The 23,994-nt window shown below is 44.3% G+C and overlaps 2 protein-coding genes across 3 annotated transcripts in view; both read left to right on the top strand.

Moving 5' to 3' along the window:
- The window catches only part of bbox1 (butyrobetaine (gamma), 2-oxoglutarate dioxygenase (gamma-butyrobetaine hydroxylase) 1), a 76,762-nt gene that overhangs the window by 10,704 nt on the left and 42,064 nt on the right, over positions 1-23,994 (top strand). The window lies entirely within an intron of this gene.
- On the top strand, positions 5,008-6,173 carry LOC310791295 (zinc finger BED domain-containing protein 4-like). The gene is made up of 2 exons (XM_083652983.1): positions 5,008-5,204; positions 5,541-6,173. Exons 1-2 carry the CDS (start codon positions 5,101-5,103, stop codon positions 6,088-6,090), a joined length of 654 nt encoding a protein of 217 aa, XP_083509109.1. The 5' UTR covers positions 5,008-5,100; the 3' UTR covers positions 6,091-6,173.

Consider the following 23,994-nt stretch of genomic DNA (forward strand, 5'->3'; position numbering starts at 1 on the left):
CTCTCACTACCAGCAATTTGAACGGCGCAAATAACAAAACGTTAACGTTACAGGTCCTCACCAACAACGTGTATGTGTTGAATTTAACTAGCTGGCAGTAAACTGACTGAATTACTGGCTGATATAACGTTAGATTCGCGTGGGCTTTTGAACCTAATGAGAGCGATTTGACGAGAGGAGAGGAGAGTTGAAAGAGAAACACAGCTGCTGCTGTAGCCTCAACACGAGACTGATCAGTCATTCAGTCTCGCGTTGAGGCTGCTGCTGTGAGCGACTTCAACTTTCACTTTGGAAACAGGCGAGTTAAATTCACAGTTGAAGACTTGTACTCACTTTGGGTTGAAAACAGGAAAGAACGTGAAGTTTCTTCTTTGTGTTCACAACAAAAGAACTGACTTCTCATGCACGGGGGACGCCCCGGGGACATTAAGCAAGCGCACCCAGTGCAGAGAAGCAGTAGAGCGGAGGAGGGGGAGGGGAGGCTTCTCTGAGTCTGAACTGGGAGCGCTCGTTTAATGGCGCCGGCGCATCTCCCACGCGTCACGGTAAGTGGACTTGGTATTTTTTATTATTAAAACGGCACAAATTTATTTCGAACAGATAATTAATCACGATGATCCGATGTAGAAGGCTGATGCCATCGTCCATCGTGCCAACCCTAAGTCAGATGCGTTATCCATTGCGCCACTAGCCCTGGTGTGACAGATGGTATTCACCTTATTCACCACGCCCACTTTTTCTCTCTTCCGCGTTCAACGCAAACGTATTTGTTCTTCCGGTTCAGTGCTAGTTGCCTTCTGTGGCTAATATTAGCCACTAGTTAGTTATGTTATATGGCAGTAAAATGCCACTGAATGACCAAATTGATATAACTTTTAACCATTTCGAGTAACACTGTTTCCATACGGATCACCAGCGTTAGTTTGTTGTTTATAACGTGGCTATATTCATAACGTTTCTATCTCGGATGCGTTATTTCGAAACGCACATAGGTTACGCCAAACCACACATAGGAAAACGCACATAGGTTACGCCTCGAATCGCACGCAACCTATGTGGGTTTCAGGACGCAACAGCCTCGACTCCACTAACGTCATCTTAAGAGCACAATATTCCTGGAATGCAAGTTTAACTAAACAGTTACATGTCCTCTGCATTCTACATAAAATTAAGATATTACGGGTTGTTTTATTTTGTATGTTACATACGTATTGGCCAAGATATGTTAGTTTATGGGGGAGTAATTTTGCCACTTTAGGAGCGGAGTGTGCATTTTGCCTGCGGGGTTTTTGGCAAGTCAAAACGGAAATACTATTACGAAATGACGTAATGCGGAAGCGTCCATGTGTGGGCAAAGAATAAGGTGAATAGGGAGCACACTCACACCTCCAATCAGGCGTCTGGTTTTCTGGAGAGATTCATAAAGTGCGCTTAGGAATGTTTGTCTAATCGTTGGATCCGATTGTCGGCTTCTTAGCCGGCCGTTTTAGGCTCGATCACTGAATAAACTAGCAGAATAGGCTCCTCCCTGCACGGGAGTCAACGTTGCAACATTTTATACGTCTGTCATTCTGTAATCCAGATTTCTGTTTGCCACTAGGCAAGACCATGGATATCTCTTCACCTGCAGATTGACCGTCTTAGATGTTGATGAACGATGATGACCTTCACGGAGGGCTTTATGTTGTTGACCATGATCTATTCAAAATGGTTTTTGATGCTTTTTACTGACAGTAAAATTGTGTTTGTTGCGGTTGAAGATGAGATGGTTCTGAACTCGGATCACTGGATTCAAAGTCCAGAGTGCTGACCATTACACCATGGAACCACAGCAGATCATTTGGGTTGACTGAGAAAGTGGGTCAAGGAATCAAACTTCTCCATGTATGACAACTAAGTGTTTTTGCATCAGATTTGTTGTCTAATTTTTTCAACCCAGACAGATGAAGCCAATGCTCCACAAGACTAGCTTGACACCCAATGACTGGTGTTTGTGCTTGAAGAAAAGGACACATAAGCAAAAAGCCAGTGCATTGCTCACTCTTGCAATAGACCCAAGGACAGGTCTTTCCTGCTTGTCCAATGCTCGAACTGAGGGGCAGATCAGATGCTGTTGCAGCAAAAACCTGGACTGTTACTTCTTTATTTCAACTGGCATTTGCAGAGGAGTTTCACTGGGAATACGAGAACTTCCATCATGAGGTGTGTCCACGTGCTCCCTCTGAAGAAACCGATCACGACGAGGATGGGATTTGAACCCACGCGTGCAGAGCACAATGGATTAGCAATCCATCGCCTTAACCACTCGGCCACCTCGTCCTGCATGTTCTTTCATGTGCTGCCAAGTCCAGCAACAGTATATAGCCAGTATCCTCTGAGTACAGCACATTCACTGCTTTGCTCAGAATAGGATTCTAAATCAGATTCAGAATCAGAATACTGTATTGATCCCTGAGGGGAAATTGGGACATGCTACAGTCAGGCATCAGTAAAAGGGCAGGGTTGAAGCTGTGCCGTGACCCGGATTCGAACCGGGGTTGCTGCGACCACAACGCAGAGTACTAACCACTATACGATCACGGCTAGCCAGCTCCACAGAGCCACCGACTTTGAACGAGCACCTTTCAACATCAAGGTCGAGCTAGCCAGGAGTCGAACCTGGAATCTTCTGATCCGTAGTCAGAAGCGTTATCCATTGCGCCACTAGCCCTGGTGTAACAGATGGTATAGGGAGCACACTCACACCTCCAATCAGCCGTCTGGTTTTCTGGAGAGATTCATACAGTGCACGTAGGAATGTTTGTCTAATCGTTGGATCCGATTGTCTGCTTCTTAGGCGATGGATATCTCTTCTCTTGCAGATTGACCATCTTGGATGGACGGAGGGCTTTATGTTGACGATTTGTTGTGATCTATTCTAAATGGTTTTTGGTACTTTTTACTGACAGTAAAAATGTGTTTGCTGTGGTTGAACATGAGATGGTTCCACCGAGACTTGAACTCGGATCACTGGATTCAAAGTCCAGAGTGCTGACCATTACACCATGGAACCACAGCAGATCATTTGGGTTGACTGAGAAAGTGGGGGCAAGGAATCAAACTTCTACATGTACATTGATAGAGTGACAGGACTTTCTGCAATCAGCCACCACCTTTCTCTGTCTGCATTGGTGGTATAGTGGTGAGCATAGCTGCCTTCCAAGCAGTTGACCCGGGTTCGATTCCCGGCCAATGCACTCTGTTGTCTCATCTTTTCAACACAGACAGATGAAGCCAATGCTCCACAAGACTAGCTTGACACCCAATGACAGGTGTTTGTGCTTGAAGAGAAGAACACAGGAGGAAGCAGAAACAAAAAGGCATTGCATGTCTTGCAATAGAGAGCTGCAGGAATGAGTCCAGAAATCATCGATGCTAACACTCCTGGTTCTTCACTGTTTTCGCCTATGGGAGTTTTGAATGGGTTTTTGGCGCGATGCTTCTAATAATCTCTCTGGGCAACGCTGGCTTAATCAAACGCGAACCAGTGTTTAGTAATATCATCTTCACACACGAGGACCACTTTTATGAGTTTTGAAGCTTTTACGTTAAAAGGGCGGCTAGCTAGCAAACGGCTAAAGCAGACTACACTGTTGTAGGGATGCGCCGATCCGATACTTGGATCGGGTATCGACGCCGATATAGCACAAAATTCTAGATCGGGTATCTGTGGGAAATGGCCCGATCCACAGACCGATCCATAGGGGCCATTCTATTCACTCAAGTTCTATGTTTGTGCAGCGTGTGACGTCATACGCTCGCAACGTGCTCACAGCGCACATGCGCCGTTGTTTCCAAACAAGCTAGTAGCAGCATGAACACACTAACATGGAGCGAGGCAAAGGCTCCCCTATCTGGGGCTTTTTCACGCTAGCTACGCCAACAAGTTCGACAGCTGCTTGCAATATCTGCAAAGTAAATGTTCCGAGAGGTGGTGACAAGACTTCACATTATAACACAACCAACTTAATCAAGCATCTCCAGAGATATCATGCTAAAGAGCATGGCGAGTTTAACGAGCTGAAAAAAACAAAAGGAGACGGGACGAAGCAGCTAACTTTGACGGAGACCAAGGAAAGAAGTGAGACATTTCCACCGGATAGTGTGAAAGCAACCAAAATCACGGAAAGGGTACTGGATTTCATCGTTATGGATGGGCAGCCTCTCTCGGTCGTCGAGGACAAGGGTTTCAAACTCTTGATTAAGCACCTGGAACCACGGTACCAAATGGTAAAACGAAAAAAATTATCGGAGAAGGCTCTGCCTGAACTGTACAAGAAAGTGTGCAAACGCATAACAGAAGATCTAAAAGATGTCAAAGCGATGAGCTTCACTACAGATGTCTGGAGCTCCGACGTGTCCCCCATGTCGCTTTTAAGTTTAACGGTACATTGGCTGGACGCGAGTTGTGTGCGACACAGTGCCATGTTAAATGCAACAAACTTCCGTGGGTCACACACCGGCGATGCGATTGCAGCTGCCCTAAGGGAAATGCTTGATAAGTGGCAAATACCGTTGAACAAAGTCCACGTTATTCTCAGGGACAACGCTAGCAACATGAAAAGTGCAATGGAAAAGCTGGGAGTGCGCAGTTTAGGCTGCGCGGCACATACAATGCAGCTTGTCGTCAACGAGGGACTTCTGTCACAACGTAGTGTGAGTGATGCCGTTGCAAGTGGGAGACAGATTGTTGGGCATTTTAAACACTCTCCACTTGCATATTCACGGCTGCAAGATATCCAGCTCGAGATGCAGATGGAACAAAAACGCCTACAGCAAGATGTCAAAACGAGGTGGAATAGCACCTACTTAATGATAGAGAGTCTGCTGGAACAGAAGCGAACCCTGTCTGCCTATTCTGCTGACCATGCCCTGCCCACAACACTCACAGCAAACCAGTGGGCCTTGCTTGACAAAACAAGGACCTGTCTTGAACCGTTTGAGGAGTTTACTAGGAAGGTGAGCTCAGCCACCTCCTCCGCTGCTGATGTTATCCCAAGTGTCACCGTTCTCAAACGTCTCCTCTCCACGGAAAGCGAGGCTGACTCTGGGGTAAAAACAATGAAAAAGACCCTCCTAGAAGCCGTCGACAAACGCTTCAGCACCGTAGAAGATGAACCTCTCTACGCACTTCCCACACTGCTGGACCCGAGATATAAGGACAGGTTAGACTCTAAACCTATTACATTATATTATTTATCTCTCTCTCAAACACACACACACACACACACACACTCTGTGAAACAGACTAGTATGCTGCAAATTTAAATATGATGAGAGATGCTAGGATATAAATTGAATATAACTCATAAAAGATCAATATTAAATAACATACACATTATAGATTTTACATACACTACTAAGCTACATTTGAGATGTAAAGTAAGGATAAATGTGCAACCATCTGTGATATTCTTTTTTCTATTATGTATTACTTTGATGAGTCTATAATTGAACCTAATATGTGTTTTTTTGTTTTGTTTGTTTTCCCCTCCTCTCAGGTTCTTTACCAGTGCAGACTGTGCCAAGCGTGGGAAAGATGCACTGGCCAAGGAACTGGAGGAAGACATGAGGAGGAGGACCACCACAGTGACAGCTGATGGAGCATCAGAGGCTTCGGAGCCAGTGGAGCCACCAGAAAAGGCCCCCCGGTTGGAAGCAGCAGAAGCAAGCAGAAGCAAGAGCAGGGGCAGCTTCATGAAAGAATTTGCCAAAATTCGGGGGGAGCGTGAGGAAGATCCTGGTGCAGCAACCAGCTGCAGCACTACTGTCCAACTGCATGGGTTTTTTACTGAGGAAACAATTCCTGACACACACGACCCATACAAATACTGGGGAGTCAACCGCCAGCGGTTTCCAGGCCTTGCTGCCGCTACCTTGAAGTACCTCTGCGCGCCCTGCACTAGCGTAGACAGTGAAAGGCTGTTCAGCACAGTCTCCAACATCATAGATGAGAAGCGAAACAGACTTACAGCCGAGAGAGCAGAAATGCTTGCTTTCCTGAACAAGAACCTGCCACTGATGCTTAAGTCTGAGCTTGAGAAGCTTTAGAAATCTGGATCTGCTTGAGCAGGTCACTGTCACTGACACTGAGTGGTGTAAGGCTGCAACTAACTAATGTTTACTTTATTTTAATTATCGATTAAGCTGTCAATTATTTTCTCAATTAAGATGACATTCTCCGACTTCCGGTTATGGCGGCTTGCTAGGAAGACGCAGCCTTTAACGCTCCGCCACTTTCTGGCTTTATTCCTGACAAAACCCACTTTTCTGAAACAGGAGGCAGTGCCGTTTTTGAATTAAGACATTGAAATGCCAATTACAAACGAGAATACACCGCAAACACGGACGAAGACGTTGCAATCCAAATTGGACTTCGCTGCGGGAAAGGCTAAAGAATCTGGTAGCCTAGCTGGAAAAATGGCTCCTCCGCCTAGCAGTGAGACCCAACACGAGGGGGCTAACGATAGCTCGGAGAAAATCCTGGTTGCCATAGGCACGCTGAAGACGGACTTCACCACGAGATTTGACGGCATTTTAGCCGCAATAGAGGGAGTGAGGAAGGATGTGCGCGAATGCTCAGAACAGGTAACACAGGCAGAAACAAGAATCTCATCTACTGAGGATAACGTGAACGTCATGCAAGCTAAAGTGCTAGCCCTAGAAGCTAAAAACAAGAGCCTGGAAAATCAGCTTGGAGATCTGGAGACGAGATCCAGGCAATCTAATCTGAGGCTGGTAAATCTGCCCGAGGACGCGGAGGGAGGGGATGCTTGTGCGTTTCTGGAGGCTTGGATGCCTGAAGTATTGGAATTGGCGCCGCTACGGAATGGGATGGTGCTGGAGAGGGCTCACAGTGCACCCCCGAGAACTCTTATCATGAAGTTTCTGAACTACAAGGACAAGATGAATGTGGTGACGGCAGCCAGAGCAAAGAGGCGAATCCTGTACAAGAACCAACAGGTGCGATTCTACCAAGACTTGGCTACGGGAGTGCACAAACAGCAGAAGATGTTCGACGCGGTCAGGCAGAAGCTACGGGGCATGGGAATCAGATATGGCATGATGGTACCGGCTCGTCTACGGGTAACATACAAGGAGGTGACACGCATATTCGAGAGCCCATCCGACGTGGAAGCATTCATCGAGCAGGTGGAAAGAGAGAATGCGGCAGGCTGAGGGAAGCTACTGGTGGTAACGTTAAATGGCGGCACAGGAGCCATGTTTATTTTTGGGGTCTTATCACGTTCGAAACTAAATACACTCAGTGACTGAAGGCTGTTCTTATTTTCTTCAAGTAATTGGACCTGATGATTATTTAATAGTTGGGTCTGTTTTTTGTTTTTGCTCTTTGAAAACGCAACACCAGCATAACATTTGAAAATGACAAGGTAAACTTGGCTAAACCCAGAAGTGGCGATTTTATTGTAAGCTGAGAACACAGTGTGGTTGGTCGGACTGGTCATAACTAGCTGTGACTTGGAATATTATTATTTGATTTTTTACGGACTTGGCTACACTTTTTGAGGATTCGACTTGGAGAAACGTTTTGGAGTCAAGCTGCCCGAAATGTTTGCCTCCATTTCCTGAACAATGACACTGGGTTCGGCTGGTATTCTGATGGCGTACTTTTATTTTGAAACCGTATGGGAAGTGAGTTACGGATTTACACTTGCACTTTTACACTTTCGTAAACTAGTAGCCTATGCATAGACACTGGAGTGGTAAGCAAGGCAAAGAGGAGGACACCTGATTTATTTTTGTTTACAGCCTTTAGACAGGTGGATGTTTATTTATATATACTATTGTTGTTATGGATGATAGCCTGGGTCTACGTAAAATATGTTGGCTTTTCCAGGGCTTAGTATACATATGTATACGTAAAATGTGGGGTTTGTTTTTTTTTCTTTTCCTATAACATTGGCGGAGAGTAAAAGTCAGTTAGTTAGAGAGAAGCATAGTCGGGCTGACTCACTCGGAGTGGTCTGTTGCTGTAAAGGGAAGTCTCAACAGGAGGAGGGGGGGTTACCTTTAAAGGTAGATTTGTATGGGGTCAGGGGTTAAGAGTTCACAATGGGTCCATGTCAGTTTTATGTGTGTTTGTCTTGATTGTAATGGCTATGACAGGCTGGGGAAGTTTATCATCGGTTTTCTAAAAAATGTCTAGTACACTAAAAACTAAAATTACATCGTGGAATTGTAGAGGGCTACAAAAAATCAAGAAGGTTAAACAGGTTATGAATAGGATTAAGGCAATGCAATCTAGTATCGTGTTTCTTCAAGAAACGCATTTGATGCATAAAGATGAGTTGAAGGTGAAGAGAAGGTGGAGAGGCAAAGTCTTCTCAGCTCCGTTTACTTCACAGGCAAGAGGTGTAATGATTTTGATTCATGAGTCAATTCCACTACAGGTGAATAAGATAATTAAGGATAAGAGGGGACGATATCTTATTATAAAGGGGATGATTCTGAATGAGCAATTGATTTTGGCAAATATTTATGGGCCAAACAATGATGACCCGATGTTTTTCCAAAACCTGTTTCTGACTCTATCTACTATTCCTGGTAGTTGTGTGATTGCAGGTGACTTCAATTGCACCTTGAAGCCAGAGATGGACAGGAGCTCGGGAGTTGATCAATCTCATACTCGATCTAGGGAGGTAATACACCACTTCATGAAAGAAATGAACCTGATAGATATTTGGAGGGAAAATAATCCAAATGACAAAACTTTTTCGTGTTACTCTGGTACACATCAGTCTTACTCACGTATTGATTTTTTCCTGATATCTGCAGGTTTAAAACATAGAATCAAAGATTGCTTATATGACGCCATACTAATATCGGATCATGCACCAAATTCATTAGTGTATCAAGACCCCAATTTAGTGAGAGATGTCCCTAGGTGGCGCTTTAAGCAAAAATGGTTGGCGGATCCTGGCTTTGTCACATTTTTGGAGGAACAAATACAATTTTATTTTGAAACAAATACAACAGAAACATCGGCAAGTTATAGATGGGAGGCTTTTAAAGCTTTTATTAGGGGCCAAATAATCAACATAACTAGTTCTAAAGCTAAGCAGACGTATCAGAAGACAAAGGCATGGGAAATAGAAATTAAGACATTGGAAAAAGAATACTTTCAATCAGGTTCCCCTGGAGTTCACCAAAGATTGCTCCTGATACGGTCACAATATAATGAACAATCGGCATCAAAAGCAATGGCCAGTCTTTTAAGACTTAGACAAACATTTTATGAGCAGGGAGAGGCGTCTGGGAAGGTGCTGGCGTGGCGCATCAAACAGTTAGAGAACGAGAGGGCCATCATTTCTTTACAAAATAACCTAGGAGAGACTATTGTAGATCCAATTGGAATAAATGAAGCTTTCAGAAAATATTATGAAGAGCTTTATAGCTCAGAAATAAGCTACGACGAATCGGAATTGAACACCTTCTTAGAGGGAACCGATATACACTCAGTACCAGAAGAGTTTAGAGCAGATATAGATAAAGACATAACGTTAGAGGAAATAGCTATAGCAATTGATAGTATACAATCAGGAAAAACACCGGGGCCCGACGGATTACCAATTGAAATTTATAAGAAGTTCAAAATTAGATTACAGACACCCCTTTTAGAAATGTTTATTGAATCCTTTGAAAATGGAATCCTGCCACGCTCCTTAAGAGGAGCATTGATCACGTTATTGCCAAAACCGGGTAAACCAAACAACAAATGTGAGAACCTGAGGCCAATTAGTCTTTTAAATGCGGATCTGAAAGTGTTATGTAAAATTTTAGCTAGAAGGATTGAAGGGATAATACCAAAAATAATAGGAAAAGATCAGAACGGTTTTATTCGTGGCAGGCAAGGCTTTCATAATGTCAGAAGAATTCTGAATATTCTCCATTACCACAAGGGGGAGCCAGACACTGCTTTATTGTCATTGGACGCCGAAAAGGCCTTTGACAGGGTAGAATGGCCATATCTTTTTGAAATTCTGAACCGTTTTGGCCTAGGGGATAAATTTTGCAAATGGATAAAATTACTTTATACGGAGCCATATGCTGAAATATTGACCAATGGAACCATCTCAAATACTATCAAGATAAAACGTGGCTGTAGGCAAGGGGATCCGGTGTCTCCATTATTATTTATTTTGGCAATTGAACCACTAGCGCTGGCAGTAAGCATTCATAGGAACATCTCAGGAATAACTATGGGACAACAGGAGCATCGTCTGGCCTTATATGCAGACGATGTCATTATTTTCCTCAAGGATATAAGAAAATCTATCCCGGCCTTGATGGATTTAATTAAAGCATTTGGAAAGATCTCAGGCTATAAGATAAACACAACTAAAACTGCAATTATGCTACTAAACCAGGCGGAAATGAGAAATCCGCCAGAAGAAGCCGCTCAGTTCAAAGTGGTGGAATGTTTCACTTATTTAGGCATTCAAATAGTTCCATCTCTGGGGAAAATTGTAGATGTGAACTACGGACCATTGCTGTCGGATATTTCAAAATCAGTAGATAGGTGGTCTTCGATTCCAATGTCATTAATAGGGAGAATAAATGTCCTCAAGATGAATGTACTTCCCAAGCTGTTGTATTTGTTTCAAAATTTACCATTGCCACCTCCGAGCAATTTGTTCTCTCAGCTAAAGAAACTGTTTATCAGATTTTTATGGAATAATAGACGCTCCAGGTTGCGACTGTCGTTACTGTATTTGCCCTATGATAGAGGAGGGCTTAAGTGTCCCAATCCACTCTGGTATAACTGGGCAGCTCAGCTGAGAACGATTATGTTTTATTTTACAGAAACAGAGGCTCCCTTATGGAGGGAGATGGAGGGCCATCGGTTGAGTCTACCTCTTCCAAGCTACCTATACTCGGCTAAAGTTAAAAAACTCAAGAAAAGCACTGAAAATCCTATAGTTAAAAACATGATTGAGGTGTTGCGGCAAGTCAAACAATTTTTGGGAGAAACAGAGTCTCTTTCACTTTTCAGTCCAATATGGAGGAACGATCTTTTCCCCATAGGGAGGTCTGGGTGGTTTAAAGACTGGGCTGAAAAAGGCTTACAAAAAATAGGAGATTTATATGAACCAGATGGGGATCAGATGATGTCATTTGAGGAAATAATAGATAAATACAACATAAATCGCAAACAATTCTTTGGCTATTTACAAGTGAGAGATTTCATCAGAAAACAGCAAAATCAATCTTTAACTATTCCCACTATGTCTGCAATAGAAGAGGTAATGTTGATGAACTGTATAGGAAGAGGCATCATTTCTAGGATATATAATCATCTGGTAGGACAGTCTGCAGAGTCTTCCATGGAGAGACTGGAGGCATGGAGAGAGGACTTAGATGATGAAGACATTACTGAAGGGGACTGGGAGGAGGCATGTGATAAAGCACAATCCCAAACGTTTAACTCACGTCTTAAATTGCTGCAGTATAACTGGTTGATGAGAGTCTATGTAACGCCAGAAAAGATCAATAAATACAATGGTGCCATTCCTGATTTATGCTTCAAGTGCCAAAAAGAAAAAGGTACACTTTTCCACTGTCTATGGCAGTGCAACCAAATCAAAACATTTTGGGATGCAGTAAGAAAATGTATTCAAGATATTTTGTCCATACAAATACCTTTAGATCCAAAGCTTTTTATTTTAGGATTATACCCACTTAATTTTAACATCAGAAGGAGAGAGAAAAGGTTTCTGGATATAGGTTTACTTTTGGCCAAAAGAGTTATTGCCGTAACTTGGAAACAGGTTGGTAGGCCGGGGATCGGGAGATGGATTTCTGAATTAACAACAACGCTGCCCTTAGAAAAAATCACATATATCATCAGGGGTAAACAGGAACTGTTTGACAACATTTGGGGCCCTTTTATTTGTTATCTAGAGAGGACAGATGTGGCCGGCATGATGGAAGCGCCTGGGACTGTTTGACTGACTGTTTCTGTTTTTATTTGAATTTTGTTTTTTGCTCCTTTATTCCATTGGCTCTCTGTATTCCATTCTAAATACCTGTACATGAGTCAAGATGTAACTGAAAAATGTAAGCTAAATTAGTCAGCCCCCAGAAGAATCATGGTCTGTATGTCGGTGTGTTTTTGTTTTTGTTTTGTATGTTTGTTTATCTTTCTGTTGTGCTATTGGGGGGAGGGGAGGGAGGTGGGATATGTATGGGATGTTTGTATTGTAATTTGTATAAATGTGATAAATGAAAAACAATAAATACAATGTTGGAAAAAAAAAAAAAAAAGATGACATTCTCCAAGGTCTTCTTTTGTCCACACAACCCAAAGATATAGATAGATATATATATATAGATAGTTTATGTGTCATAGAAGAGTAAATAAACCAGAAAATATTCACATTTAAGAAGGAGGAATTAGAGAATTTTGACTTTTTCTTTAAACAAATTAGGAATTACTCTAAACATTATCAAAATTATTGTCTATTAATTTTATTTTTCTGTCGATGGACTAATTATTGCAGCTCTAGTGCTATGTGACTTTGACCACAACACTGCAAAAAAAAAAAAAGGCAGCAATACAAGGGCCTTCTGCCCAGTCTAGTGGTAACAAAAGAGAACTTGACAAGTAGACTACCTCTGTTTGAATACCGTATTTTGTTGTTACCAAGCTAGTGAAGCCATTGGTTCCTATTTGCAGTGCACTAAATCATAACAAAGAGCTGACTCCTATTTATTTTGAATATGTACCAAGCTAGTGAAGCTATTGGTTTGTTTTGTTTTAATTCTCAGTTTCAGCTCCTTTATTTATTTTACTTTTGATTTTAAATTCTTGTCTGCACTGCAGCACTTTTCCTAATTTCCTATTTGCACTAAACCATTATAAAGATGTTTATGTTTACATGTTTTACCCAGCTATGTTTATTCAACTGCTTTTGTATTGGATGTTAAATTCCCATTTGCACTATACCATTGAATGTTTACCAAAAAGTAAAACCAAGCTAGTGAAGCTATTGGTTTATTCTCAGTTTCAGCTCAGTTATTGTTTTTACAATGGATTTCAAATTACTGACGTGATTAGTGATTTAGCTATCATAGTTTTGCTACATGATAATGGAATTTTAAATTCCTGTTTTCTGTCTTAACATTTACAGATCATTTGAATGTTTTACAAAGCTGGAGAAGCATATAGCTTTAAACAAATTACATTGTTGCTGTGTTGCACAGTTATTCAATAAATAATTCACTACATTTATAGCTGTGTTTGTTACATTTTGTTTTACAAAGTTAGGAAAGTAATGTTTAAGTTAAGCCTGATGTTGCCTTGCACAAAATAATGATTCCAGTCTCTTCCACACAGTGAGGCATACAGTTTATTAGGTAATACAGATTTTTTGGGGGGATATCGGATCGGTACTCTGTATCGGCCGATACTGGACCCCCAGATATCGGTATCGATATCGGAGGCGAAAAATGCGGATCGGAGCATCCCTACACTGTTGAGTCGATGGGGATATATACGTCAATAACGTCACCACTTCAAAGGACGAACACGGAAATTCTCTTTCCCTCACCTGGTTCAGCCCGTTCAGCCCGGGGTAATCAGTGCACACATCCAACAACAGTCCAGGTTGAGCGCTGACGTGACGTGGAAGCCTATGCGACAGTGTGTAGTTCTGGATTAGCTTAGCTCAAGCTTTTTACTTCTAGGGCTCGCATTTATGCTACAAAACTCATGAAAGTGGTCCTCATGTGTGAAGATTATCCGACTGAACTCTGGTTCACGTTTCATTAAGCCAGCGTTGCCCAGAGAGATTATTAGAAGCATCGCGGCAAAAACCCATTCAAAAATCCCATAGACAGAAACAGTGAAGAACCAGGAAGTCCGGGACTTCCTCGTTCTGACTACAAAAATACGTCATCCCTGCGGCTCTCTATAGACCCAAGGCTATGTCATTCCTGCTTGTCCGAAGCTCGAACTGAGGGGCAGATCAGATGCTGTTGCAGCAAAACCTCGACTGTGACTTCTTTATTTCAACTGGCATTTGCAGAGGAGTTTCACTGAGGGAATATGAGAACTTCCATCATGAGGTGTGTCCACGTGCTCCCTCTGTTTAAGAAGTAACAGATCACGACGAGGATGGGATTCGAACCCACGCGTGCAGAGCACAATGGATTAGCAATCCATCGCCTTAACCACTCGGCCAAGAACGGCCACCTCGTCCTGCATGTTCTTTCATGTGCTGCCATGTCCAGCAACAGTATATAGCCAGTATCCTCTGAGTACAGCACATTCACTGCTTTGCTCAGTATATGATTCTAAATCAGATTCAGAATCAGAATAACTTTATTGATCCCTGAGGGGAAATTGGGACATGCTACTGTACAGTCAGGCATCAGTAAAAGAGCAGGGCTGAAGCTGTGCCGTGACCCGGATTCGAACCGGGGTTGCTGCGACCACAACGCAGAGTACTAACCACTATACGATCACGGCTAGCCAGCTCCACAGAGCCACCGACTTTGAACGAGCACCTTTCAACATCAAGGTCGAGCTAGCCAGGAGACGAACCTGGAATCTTCTGATCCGTAGTCAGACGCGTTATCCATTGCGCCACTAGCCCTGGTGTAACAGATGGTATAGGGAGCACACTCACACCTCCAATCAGCCGTCTGGTTTTCTGGAGAGATTCATACAGTGCACGTAGGAATGTTTGTCTAATCGTTGGATCCGATTGTCGGCTTCTTAGGCGATGGATATCTCTTCTCTTGCAGATTGACCATCTTGGATGGACGGAGGGCTTTATGTTGACCATTTGTTGTGATCTATTCTAAATGGTTTTTGGTGCTTTTTACTGACAGTAAAAATGTGTTTGCTGTGGTTGAACATGAGATGGTTCCACCGAGACTTGAACTCGGATCACTGGATTCAAAGTCCAGAGTGCTGACCATTACACCATGGAACCACAGCAGATCATTTGGGTTGACTGAGAAAGTGGGGGCAAGGAATCAAACTTCTACATGTACATGTACATGTACATGTACATGTACATGTACATGTACATGTACAAGTTAATTTCCGTCAGATTTGCAACTTCACCGACCAAACGGTGTGACAGGTTGTACTTCCTTTGATAGAGTGACAGGACTTTCTGCAATCAGCCACCACCTTTCTCTGTCTGCATTGGTGGTATAGTGGTGAGCATAGCTGCCTTCCAAGCAGTTGACCCGGGTTCGATTCCCGGCCAATGCACTCTGTGGTCTCATCTTTTCAACACAGACAGATGAAGCCAATGCTCCACAAGACTAGCTTGACACCCAATGACAGGTGTTTGTGCTTGAAGAGAAGAACACAGGAGGAAGCAGAAACAAAAAGGCATTGCATGTCTTGCAATAGAGAGCTGCAGGAATGAGTCCAGAAATCATCAATGCTAACACTCCTGGTTCTTCACTGTTTTCGCCTATGGGAGTTTTGAATGGGTTTTTGGCGCGATGCTTCTAATAATCTCTCTGGGCAACGCTGGCTTAATCAAACGCGAACCAGTGTTTAGTAATATCATCTTCACACACGAGGACCACTTTTATGAGTTTTGAAGCTTTTACGTGCCGTTAAAAGGGCGGCTAGCTAGCAAACGGCTAAATGAGACTACACTGTTGAGTCGATGGGGATATATACGTCAATAACGTCACCACTTCAAAGGACGAACACGGAAATTCTCTTTCCCTCACCTGGTTCAGCCCGTTCAGCCCGGGGTAATCAGTGCACACATCCAACAACAGTCCAGGTTGAGCGCTGACGTGACGTGGAAGCCTATGCGACAGTGTGTAGTTCTGGATTAGCTTAGCTCAAGCTTTTTACTTCTAGGGCTCGCATCTATGCTACAAAACTCATGAAAGTGGTCCTCATGTGTGAAGATTATCCGACTGAACTCTGGTTCGCGTTTCATTAAGCCAGCGTTGCCCAGAGAGATTATTAGAAGCATCGCGGCAAAAACCCATTCAAAAATCCCATAGACAGAAACAGTGAAGAACCAGGAAGTCCGGGACTTCCTCGTTCTGACTACAAAAATACGTCATCCTTGCGGCTCTCTATAGACCCAAGGCCATGTCATTCCTGCTTGTCCGAAGCTCGAACTGAGGGGCAGATCAGATGCTGTTGCAGCAAAACCTCGACTGTGACTTCTTTATTTCAACTGGCATTTGCAGAGGAGTTTCACTGAGGGAATATGAGAACTTCCATCATGAGGTGTGTCCACGTGCTCCCTCTGTTTAAGAAGTAACAGATCACGAAGAGGATGGGATTCGAACCCACGCGTTCAGAGCACAATGGATTAGCAATCCATCGCCTTAACCACTCGGCCACCTCGTCCTGCATATTCTTTCATGTGCTGCCATGTCCAGCAACAGTATATAGCCAGTATCCTCTGAGTACAGCACATTCACTGCTTTGCTCAGAATATGATTCTAAATCAGATTCAGAATCAGAATAACTTTATTGATCCCTGAGGGGAAATTGGGACATGCTACAGTCAGGCATGAGTAAAAGAGCAGGGCTGAAGCTGTGACCCGGATTCGAACCGGGGTTGCTGCGACCACAACGCAGAGTACTAACCACTATACGATCACGGCTAGCCAGCTCCACAGAGCCACCGACTTTGAACGAGCACCTTTCAACATCAAGGTCGAGCTAGCCAGGAGTCGAACCTGGAATCTTCTGATCCGTAGTCAGACGCGTTATCCATTGCGCCACTAGCCCTGGTGTAACAGATGGTATAGGGAGCACACTCACACCTCCAATCAGCCGTCTGGTTTTCTGGAGAGATTCATACAGTGCACGTAGGAATGTTTGTCTAATCGTTGGATCCGATTGTCGGCTTCTTAGGCGATGGATATCTCTTCTCTTGCAGATTGACCATCTTGGATGGACGGAGGGCTTTATGTTGACGATTTGTTGTGATCAATTCTAAATGGTTTTTGGTGCTTTTTACTGACAGTAAAAATGTGTTTGCTGTGGTTGAACATGAGATGGTTCCACGGATCACTGGATTCAAAGTCCAGAGTGCTGACCATTACACCATGGAACCACAGCAGATCATTTGGGTTGACTGAGAAAGTGGGGGCAAGGAATCAAACTTCTACATGTACATGTACATGTACATGTACATGTACATGTACATGTACAAGTTAATTTCCGTCAGATTTGCAACTTCACCGACCAAACGGTGTGACAGGTTGTACTTCCTTTGATAGAGTGACAGGACTTTCTGCAATCAGCCACCACCTCTCTCTGTCTGCATTGGTGGTATAGTGGTGAGCATAGCTGCCTTCCAAGCAGTTGACCCGGGTTCGATTCCCGGCCAATGCACTCTGTTGTCTAATCTTTTCAACACAGACAGATGAAGCCAATGCTCCACAAGACTAGCTTGACACCCAATGACAGGTGTTTGTGCTTGAAGAGAAGAACACAGGAGGAAGCAGAAACAAAAAGGCATTGCATGTCTTGCAATAGAGAGCTGCAGGAATGAGTCCAGAAATCATCGATGCTAACACTCCTGGTTCTTCACTGTTTTCGCCTATGGGAGTTTTGAATGGGTTTTTGGCGCGATCCTTCTAATAATCTCTCTGGGCAACGCTGGCTTAATCAAACGCGAACCAGTGTTTAGTAATATCATCTTCACACACGAGGACCACTTTTATGAGTTTTGAAGCTTTTACGTGCCGTTAAAAGGGCGGCTAGCTAGCAAACGGCTAAATGAGACTACACTGTTGAGTCGATGGGGATATATACGTCAATAACGTCACCACTTCAAAGGACGAACACGGAAATTCTCTTTCCCTCACCTGGTTCAGCCCGTTCAGCCCGGGGTAATCAGTGCACACATCCAACAACAGTCCAGGTTGAGCGCTGACGTGACGTGGAAGCCTATGCGACAGTGTGTAGTTCTGGATTAGCTTAGCTCAAGCTTTTTACTTCTAGGGCTCGCATTTATGCTACAAAACTCATGAAAGTGGTCCTCATGTGTGAAGATTATCCGACTGAACTCTGGTTCGCGTTTCATTAAGCCAGCGTTGCCCAGAGAGATTATTAGAAGCATCGCGGCAAAAACCCATTCAAAAATCCCATAGACAGAAACAGTGAAGAACCAGGAAGTCCGGGACTTCCTCGTTCTGACTACAAAAATACGTCATCCCTGCGGCTCTCTATAGACCCAAGGCCATGTCATTCCTGCTTGTCCGAAGCTCGAAATGAGGGGCAGATCAGATGCTGTTGCAGCAAAACCTCGACTGTGACTTCTTTATTTCAACTGGCATTTGCAGAGGAGTTTCACTGAGGGAATATGAGAACTTCCATCATGAGGTGTGTCCACGTGCTCCCTCTGTTTAAGAAGTAACAGATCACGACGAGGATGGGATTCGAACCCACGCGTGCAGAGCACAATGGATTAGCAATCCATCGCCTTAACCACTCGGCCACCTCGTCCTGCATGTTCTTTCATGTGCTGCCATGTCCAGCAACAGTATATAGCCAGTATCCTCTGAGTACAGCACATTCACTGCTTTGCTCAGAATATGATTCTAAATCAGATTCAGAATCAGAATAACTTTATTGATCCCTGAGGGGAAATTGGGACATGCTACATGCATCAGTAAAGGAGCAGGGCTGAAGCTGTGCCGTGACCCGGATTCGAACCGGGGTTGCTGCGACCACAACGCAGAGTACTAACCACTATACAATCACGGCTAGCCAGCTCCACAGAGCCACGACTTTGAACTAGCACCTTTCAACATCAAGGTCGAGCTAGCCAGGAGTCGAACCTGGAATCTTCTGATCCGTAGTCAGACGCGTTATCCATTGCGCCACTAGCCCTGGTGTAACAGATGGTATAGGGAGCACACTCACACCTCCAATCAGCCGTCTGGTTTTCTGGAGAGATTCATACAGTGCACGTAGGAATGTTTGTCTAATCGTTGGATCCGATTGTCGGCTTCTTAGGTGATGGATATCTCTTCTCTTGCAGATTGACCATCTTGGATGGACGGAGGGCTTTATGTTGACGATTTGTTGTGATCTATTCTAAATGGTTTTTGGTGCTTTTTACTGACAGTAAAAATGTGTTTGCTGTGGTTGAACATGAGATGGTTCCACCGAGACTTGAACTCGGATCACTGGATTCAAAGTCCAGAGTGCTGACCATTACACCATGGAACCACAGCAGATCATTTGGGTTGACTGAGAAAGTGGGGGCAAGGAATCAAACTTCTACATGTACATGTACATGTACATGTACAAGTTAATTTCCGTCAGATTTGCAACTTCACCGACCAAACGGTGTGACAGGTTGTACTTCCTTTGATAGAGTGACAGGACTTTCTGCAATCAGCCACCACCTTTCTCTGTCTGCATTGGTGGTATAGTGGTGAGCATAGCTGCCTTCCAAGCAGTTGACCTGGGTTCGATTCCCGGCCAATGCACTCTGTTGTCTCATCTTTTCAACACAGACAGATGAAGCCAATGCTCCACAAGACTAGCTTGACACCCAATGACAGGTGTTTGTGCTTGAAGAGAAGAACACAGGAGGGAGCAGAAACAAAAAGGCATTGCATGTCTTGCAATAGAGAGCTGCAGGAATGAGTCCAGAAATCATCAATGCTAACACTCCTGGTTCTTCACTGTTTTCGCCTATGGGAGTTTTGAATGGGTTTTTGGCGCGATGCTTCTAATAATCTCTCTGGGCAACGCTGGCTTAATCAAACACGAACCAGTGTTTAGTAATATCATCTTCACACACGAGGACCACTTTTATGAGTTTTGAAGCTTTTACGTGCCGTTAAAAGGGCGGCTAGCTAGCAAACGGCTAAATGAGACTACACTGTTGAGTCGATGGGGATATATACGTCAATAACGTCACCACTTCAAAGGACGAACACGGAAATTCTCTTTCCCTCACCTGGTTCAGCCCGTTCAGCCCGGGGTAATCAGTGCACACATCCAACAACAGTCCAGGTTGAGCGCTGACGTGACGTGGAAGCCTATGCGACAGTGTGTAGTTCTGGATTAGCTTAGCTCAAGCTTTTTACTTCTAGGGCTCGCATCTATGCTACAAAACTCATGAAAGTGGTCCTCATGTGTGAAGATTATCCGACTGAACTCTGGTTCGCGTTTCATTAAGCCAGCGTTGCCCAGAGAGATTATTAGAAGCATCGCGGCAAAAACCCATTCAAAAATCCCATAGACAGAAACAGTGAAGAACCAGGAAGTCCGGGACTTCCTCGTTCTGACTACAAAAATACGTCATCCTTGCGGCTCTCTATAGACCCAAGGCCATGTCATTCCTGCTTGTCCGAAGCTCGAACTGAGGGGCAGATCAGATGCTGTTGCAGCAAAACCTCGACTGTGACTTCTTTATTTCAACTGGCATTTGCAGAGGAGTTTCACTGAGGGAATATGAGAACTTCCATCATGAGGTGTGTCCACGTGCTCCCTCTGTTTAAGAAGTAACAGATCACGACGAGGATGGGATTCGAACCCACGCGTTCAGAGCACAATGGATTAGCAATCCATCGCCTTAACCACTCGGCCACCTCGTCCTGCATGTTCTTTCATGTGCTGCCATGTCCAGCAACAGTATATAGCCAGTATCCTCTGAGTACAGCACATTCACTGCTTTGCTCAGAATATGATTCTAAATCAGATTCAGAATCAGAATAACTTTATTGATCCCTGAGGGGAAATTGGGACATGCTACAGTCAGGCATCAGTAAAAGAGCAGGGCTGAAGCTGTGCCGTGACCCGGATTGGAACCGGGGTTGCTGCGACCACAACGCAGAGTACTAACCACTATACGATCACGGCTAGCCAGCTCCACAGAGCCACCGACTTTGAACGAGCACCTCTCAACATCAAGGTCGAGCTAGCCAGGAGTCGAACCTGGAATCTTCTGATCCGTAGTCAGACGCGTTATCCATTGCGCCACTAGCCCTGGTGTAACAGATGGTATAGGGAGCACACTCACACCTCCAATCAGCCGTCTGGTTTTCTGGAGAGATTCATACAGTGCACGTAGGAATGTTTGTCTAATCGTTGGATCCGATTGTCGGCTTCTTAGGCGATGGATATCTCTTCTCTTGCAGATTGACCATCTTGGATGGACGGAGGGCTTTATGTTGACGATTTGTTGTGATCTATTCTAAATGGTTTTTGGTGCTTTTTACTGACAGTAAAAATGTGTTTGCTGTGGTTGAACATGAGATGGTTCCACCGAGACTTGAACTCGGATCACTGGATTCAAAGTCCAGAGTGCTGACCATTACACCATGGAACCACAGCAGATCATTTGGGTTGACTGAGAAAGTGGGGGCAAGGAATCAAACTTCTACATGTACATGTACATGTACATGTACATGTACAAGTTAATTTCCGTCAGATTTGCAACTTCACCGACCAAACGGTGTGACAGGTTGTACTTCCTTTGATAGAGTGACAGGACTTTCTGCAATCAGCTACCACCTTTCTCTGTCTGCATTGGTGGTATAGTGGTGAGCATAGCTGCCTTCCAAGCAGTTGACCCGGGTTCGATTCCCGGCCAATGCACTCTGTTGTCTCATCTTTTCAACACAGACAGATGAAGCCAATGCTCCACAAGACTAGCTTGACACCCAATGACAGGTGTTTGTGCTTGAAGAGAAGAACACAGGAGGAAGCAGAAACAAAAAGGCATTGCATGTCTTGCAATAGAGAGCTGCAGGAATGAGTCCAGAAATCATCGATGCTAACACTCCTGGTTCTTCACTGTTTTCGCCTATGGGAGTTTTGAATGGGTTTTTGGCGCGATGCTTCTAATAATCTCTATGGGCAACGCTGGCTTAATCAAACGCGAACCAGTGTTTAGTAATATCATCTTCACACACGAGGACCACTTTTATGAGTTTTGAAGCTTTTACGTGCCGTTAAAAGGGCGGCTAGCTAGCAAACGGCTAAATGAGACTACACTGTTGAGTCGATGGGGATATATACGTCAATAACGTCACCACTTCAAAGGACGAACACGGAAATTCTCTTTCCCTCACCTGGTTCAGCCCGTTCAGCCCGGGGTAATCAGTGCACACATCCAACAACAGTCCAGGTTGAGCGCTGACGTGACGTGGAAGCCTATGCGACAGTGTGTAGTTCTGGATTAGCTTAGCTCAAGCTTTTTACTTCTAGGGCTCGCATTTATGCTACAAAACTCATGAAAGTGGTCCTCATGTGTGAAGATTATCCGACTGAACTCTGGTTCGCGTTTCATTAAGCCAGCATTGCCCAGAGAGATTATTAGAAGCATCGCGGCAAAAACCCATTCAAAAATCCAATAGACAGAAACAGTGAAGAACCAGGAAGTCCGGGACTTCCTCGTTCTGACTACAAAAATACGTCATCCCTGCGGCTCTCTATAGACCCAAGGCCATGTCATTCCTGCTTGTCCGAAGCTCGAACTGAGGGGCAGATCAGATGCTGTTGCAGCAAAACCTCGACTGTGACTTCTTTATTTCAACTGGCATTTGCAGAGGAGTTTCACTGAGGGAATATGAGAACTTCCATCATGAGGTGTGTCCACGTGCTCCCTCTGTTTAAGAACTAACAGATCACGACGAGGATGGGATTCGAACCCACGCTTGCAGAGCACAATGGATTAGCAATCCATCGCCTTAACCACTCGGCCACCTCGTCCTGCATGTGCTTTCATGTGCTGCCATGTCCAGCAACAGTATATAGCCAGTATCCTCTGAGTACAGCACATTCACTGCTTTGCTCAGAATATGATTCTAAATCAGATTCAGAATCAGAATAACTTTATTGATCCCTGAGGGGAAATTGGGACATGCTACAGTCAGGCATCAGTAAAAGAGCAGGGCTGAAGCTGTGCCGTGACCCGGATTCGAACCGGGGTTGCTGCGACCACAATGCAGAGTACTAACCACTATACGATCACAGCTAGCCAGCTCCACAGAGCCACGACTTTGAACGAGCACCTTTCAACATCAAGGTCGAGCTAGCCAGGAGTCGAACCTGGAATCTTCTGATCCGTAGTCAGACGCGTTATCCATTGCGCCACTAGCCCTGGTGTAACAGATGGTATAGGGAGCACACTCACACCTCCAATCAGCCGTCTGGTTTTCTGGAGAGATTCATACAGTGCACGTAGGAATGTTTGTCTAATCGTTGGATCCGATTGTCGGCTTCTTAGGCGATGGATATCTCTTCTCTTGCAGATTGACCATCTTGGATGGACGGAGGGCTTTATGTTGACGATTTGTTGTGATCTATTCTAAATGGTTTTTGGTGCTTTTTACTGACAGTAAAAATGTGTTTGCTGTGGTTGAACATGAGATGGTTCCACCGAGACTTGAACTCGGATCACTGGATTCAAAGTCCAGAGTGCTGACCATTACACCATGGAACCACAGCAGATCATTTGGGTTGACTGAGAAAGTGGGGGCAAGGAATCAAACTTCTACATGTACATTCACTGTTTTCGCCTATGGGAGTTTTGAATGGGTTTTTGGCGCGATGCTTCTAATAATCTCTCTGGGCAACGCTGGCTTAATCAAACGCGAACCAGTGTTTAGTAATATCATCTTCACACACGAGGACCACTTTTATGAGTTTTGAAGCTTTTACGTGCCGTTAAAAGGGCGGCTAGCTAGCAAACGGCTAAATGAGACTACACTGTTGAGTCGATGGGGATATATACGTCAATAACGTCACCACTTCAAAGGACGAACACGGAAATTCTCTTTCCCTCACCTGGTTCAGCCCGTTCAGCCCGGGGTAATCAGTGCACACATCCAACAACAGTCAGACGCGTTATCCATTGCGCCACTAGCCCTGGTGTAACAGATGGTATAGGGAGCACACTCACACCTCCAATCAGCCGTCTGGTTTTCTGGAGAGATTCATACAGTGCACGTAGGAATGTTTGT

This window comes from Poromitra crassiceps, assembly GCF_964638095.1.
Source record: "Poromitra crassiceps genome assembly, chromosome: 16".
In the NCBI taxonomy this organism is placed as follows: Eukaryota; Metazoa; Chordata; class Actinopteri; order Beryciformes; family Melamphaidae; genus Poromitra; species Poromitra crassiceps.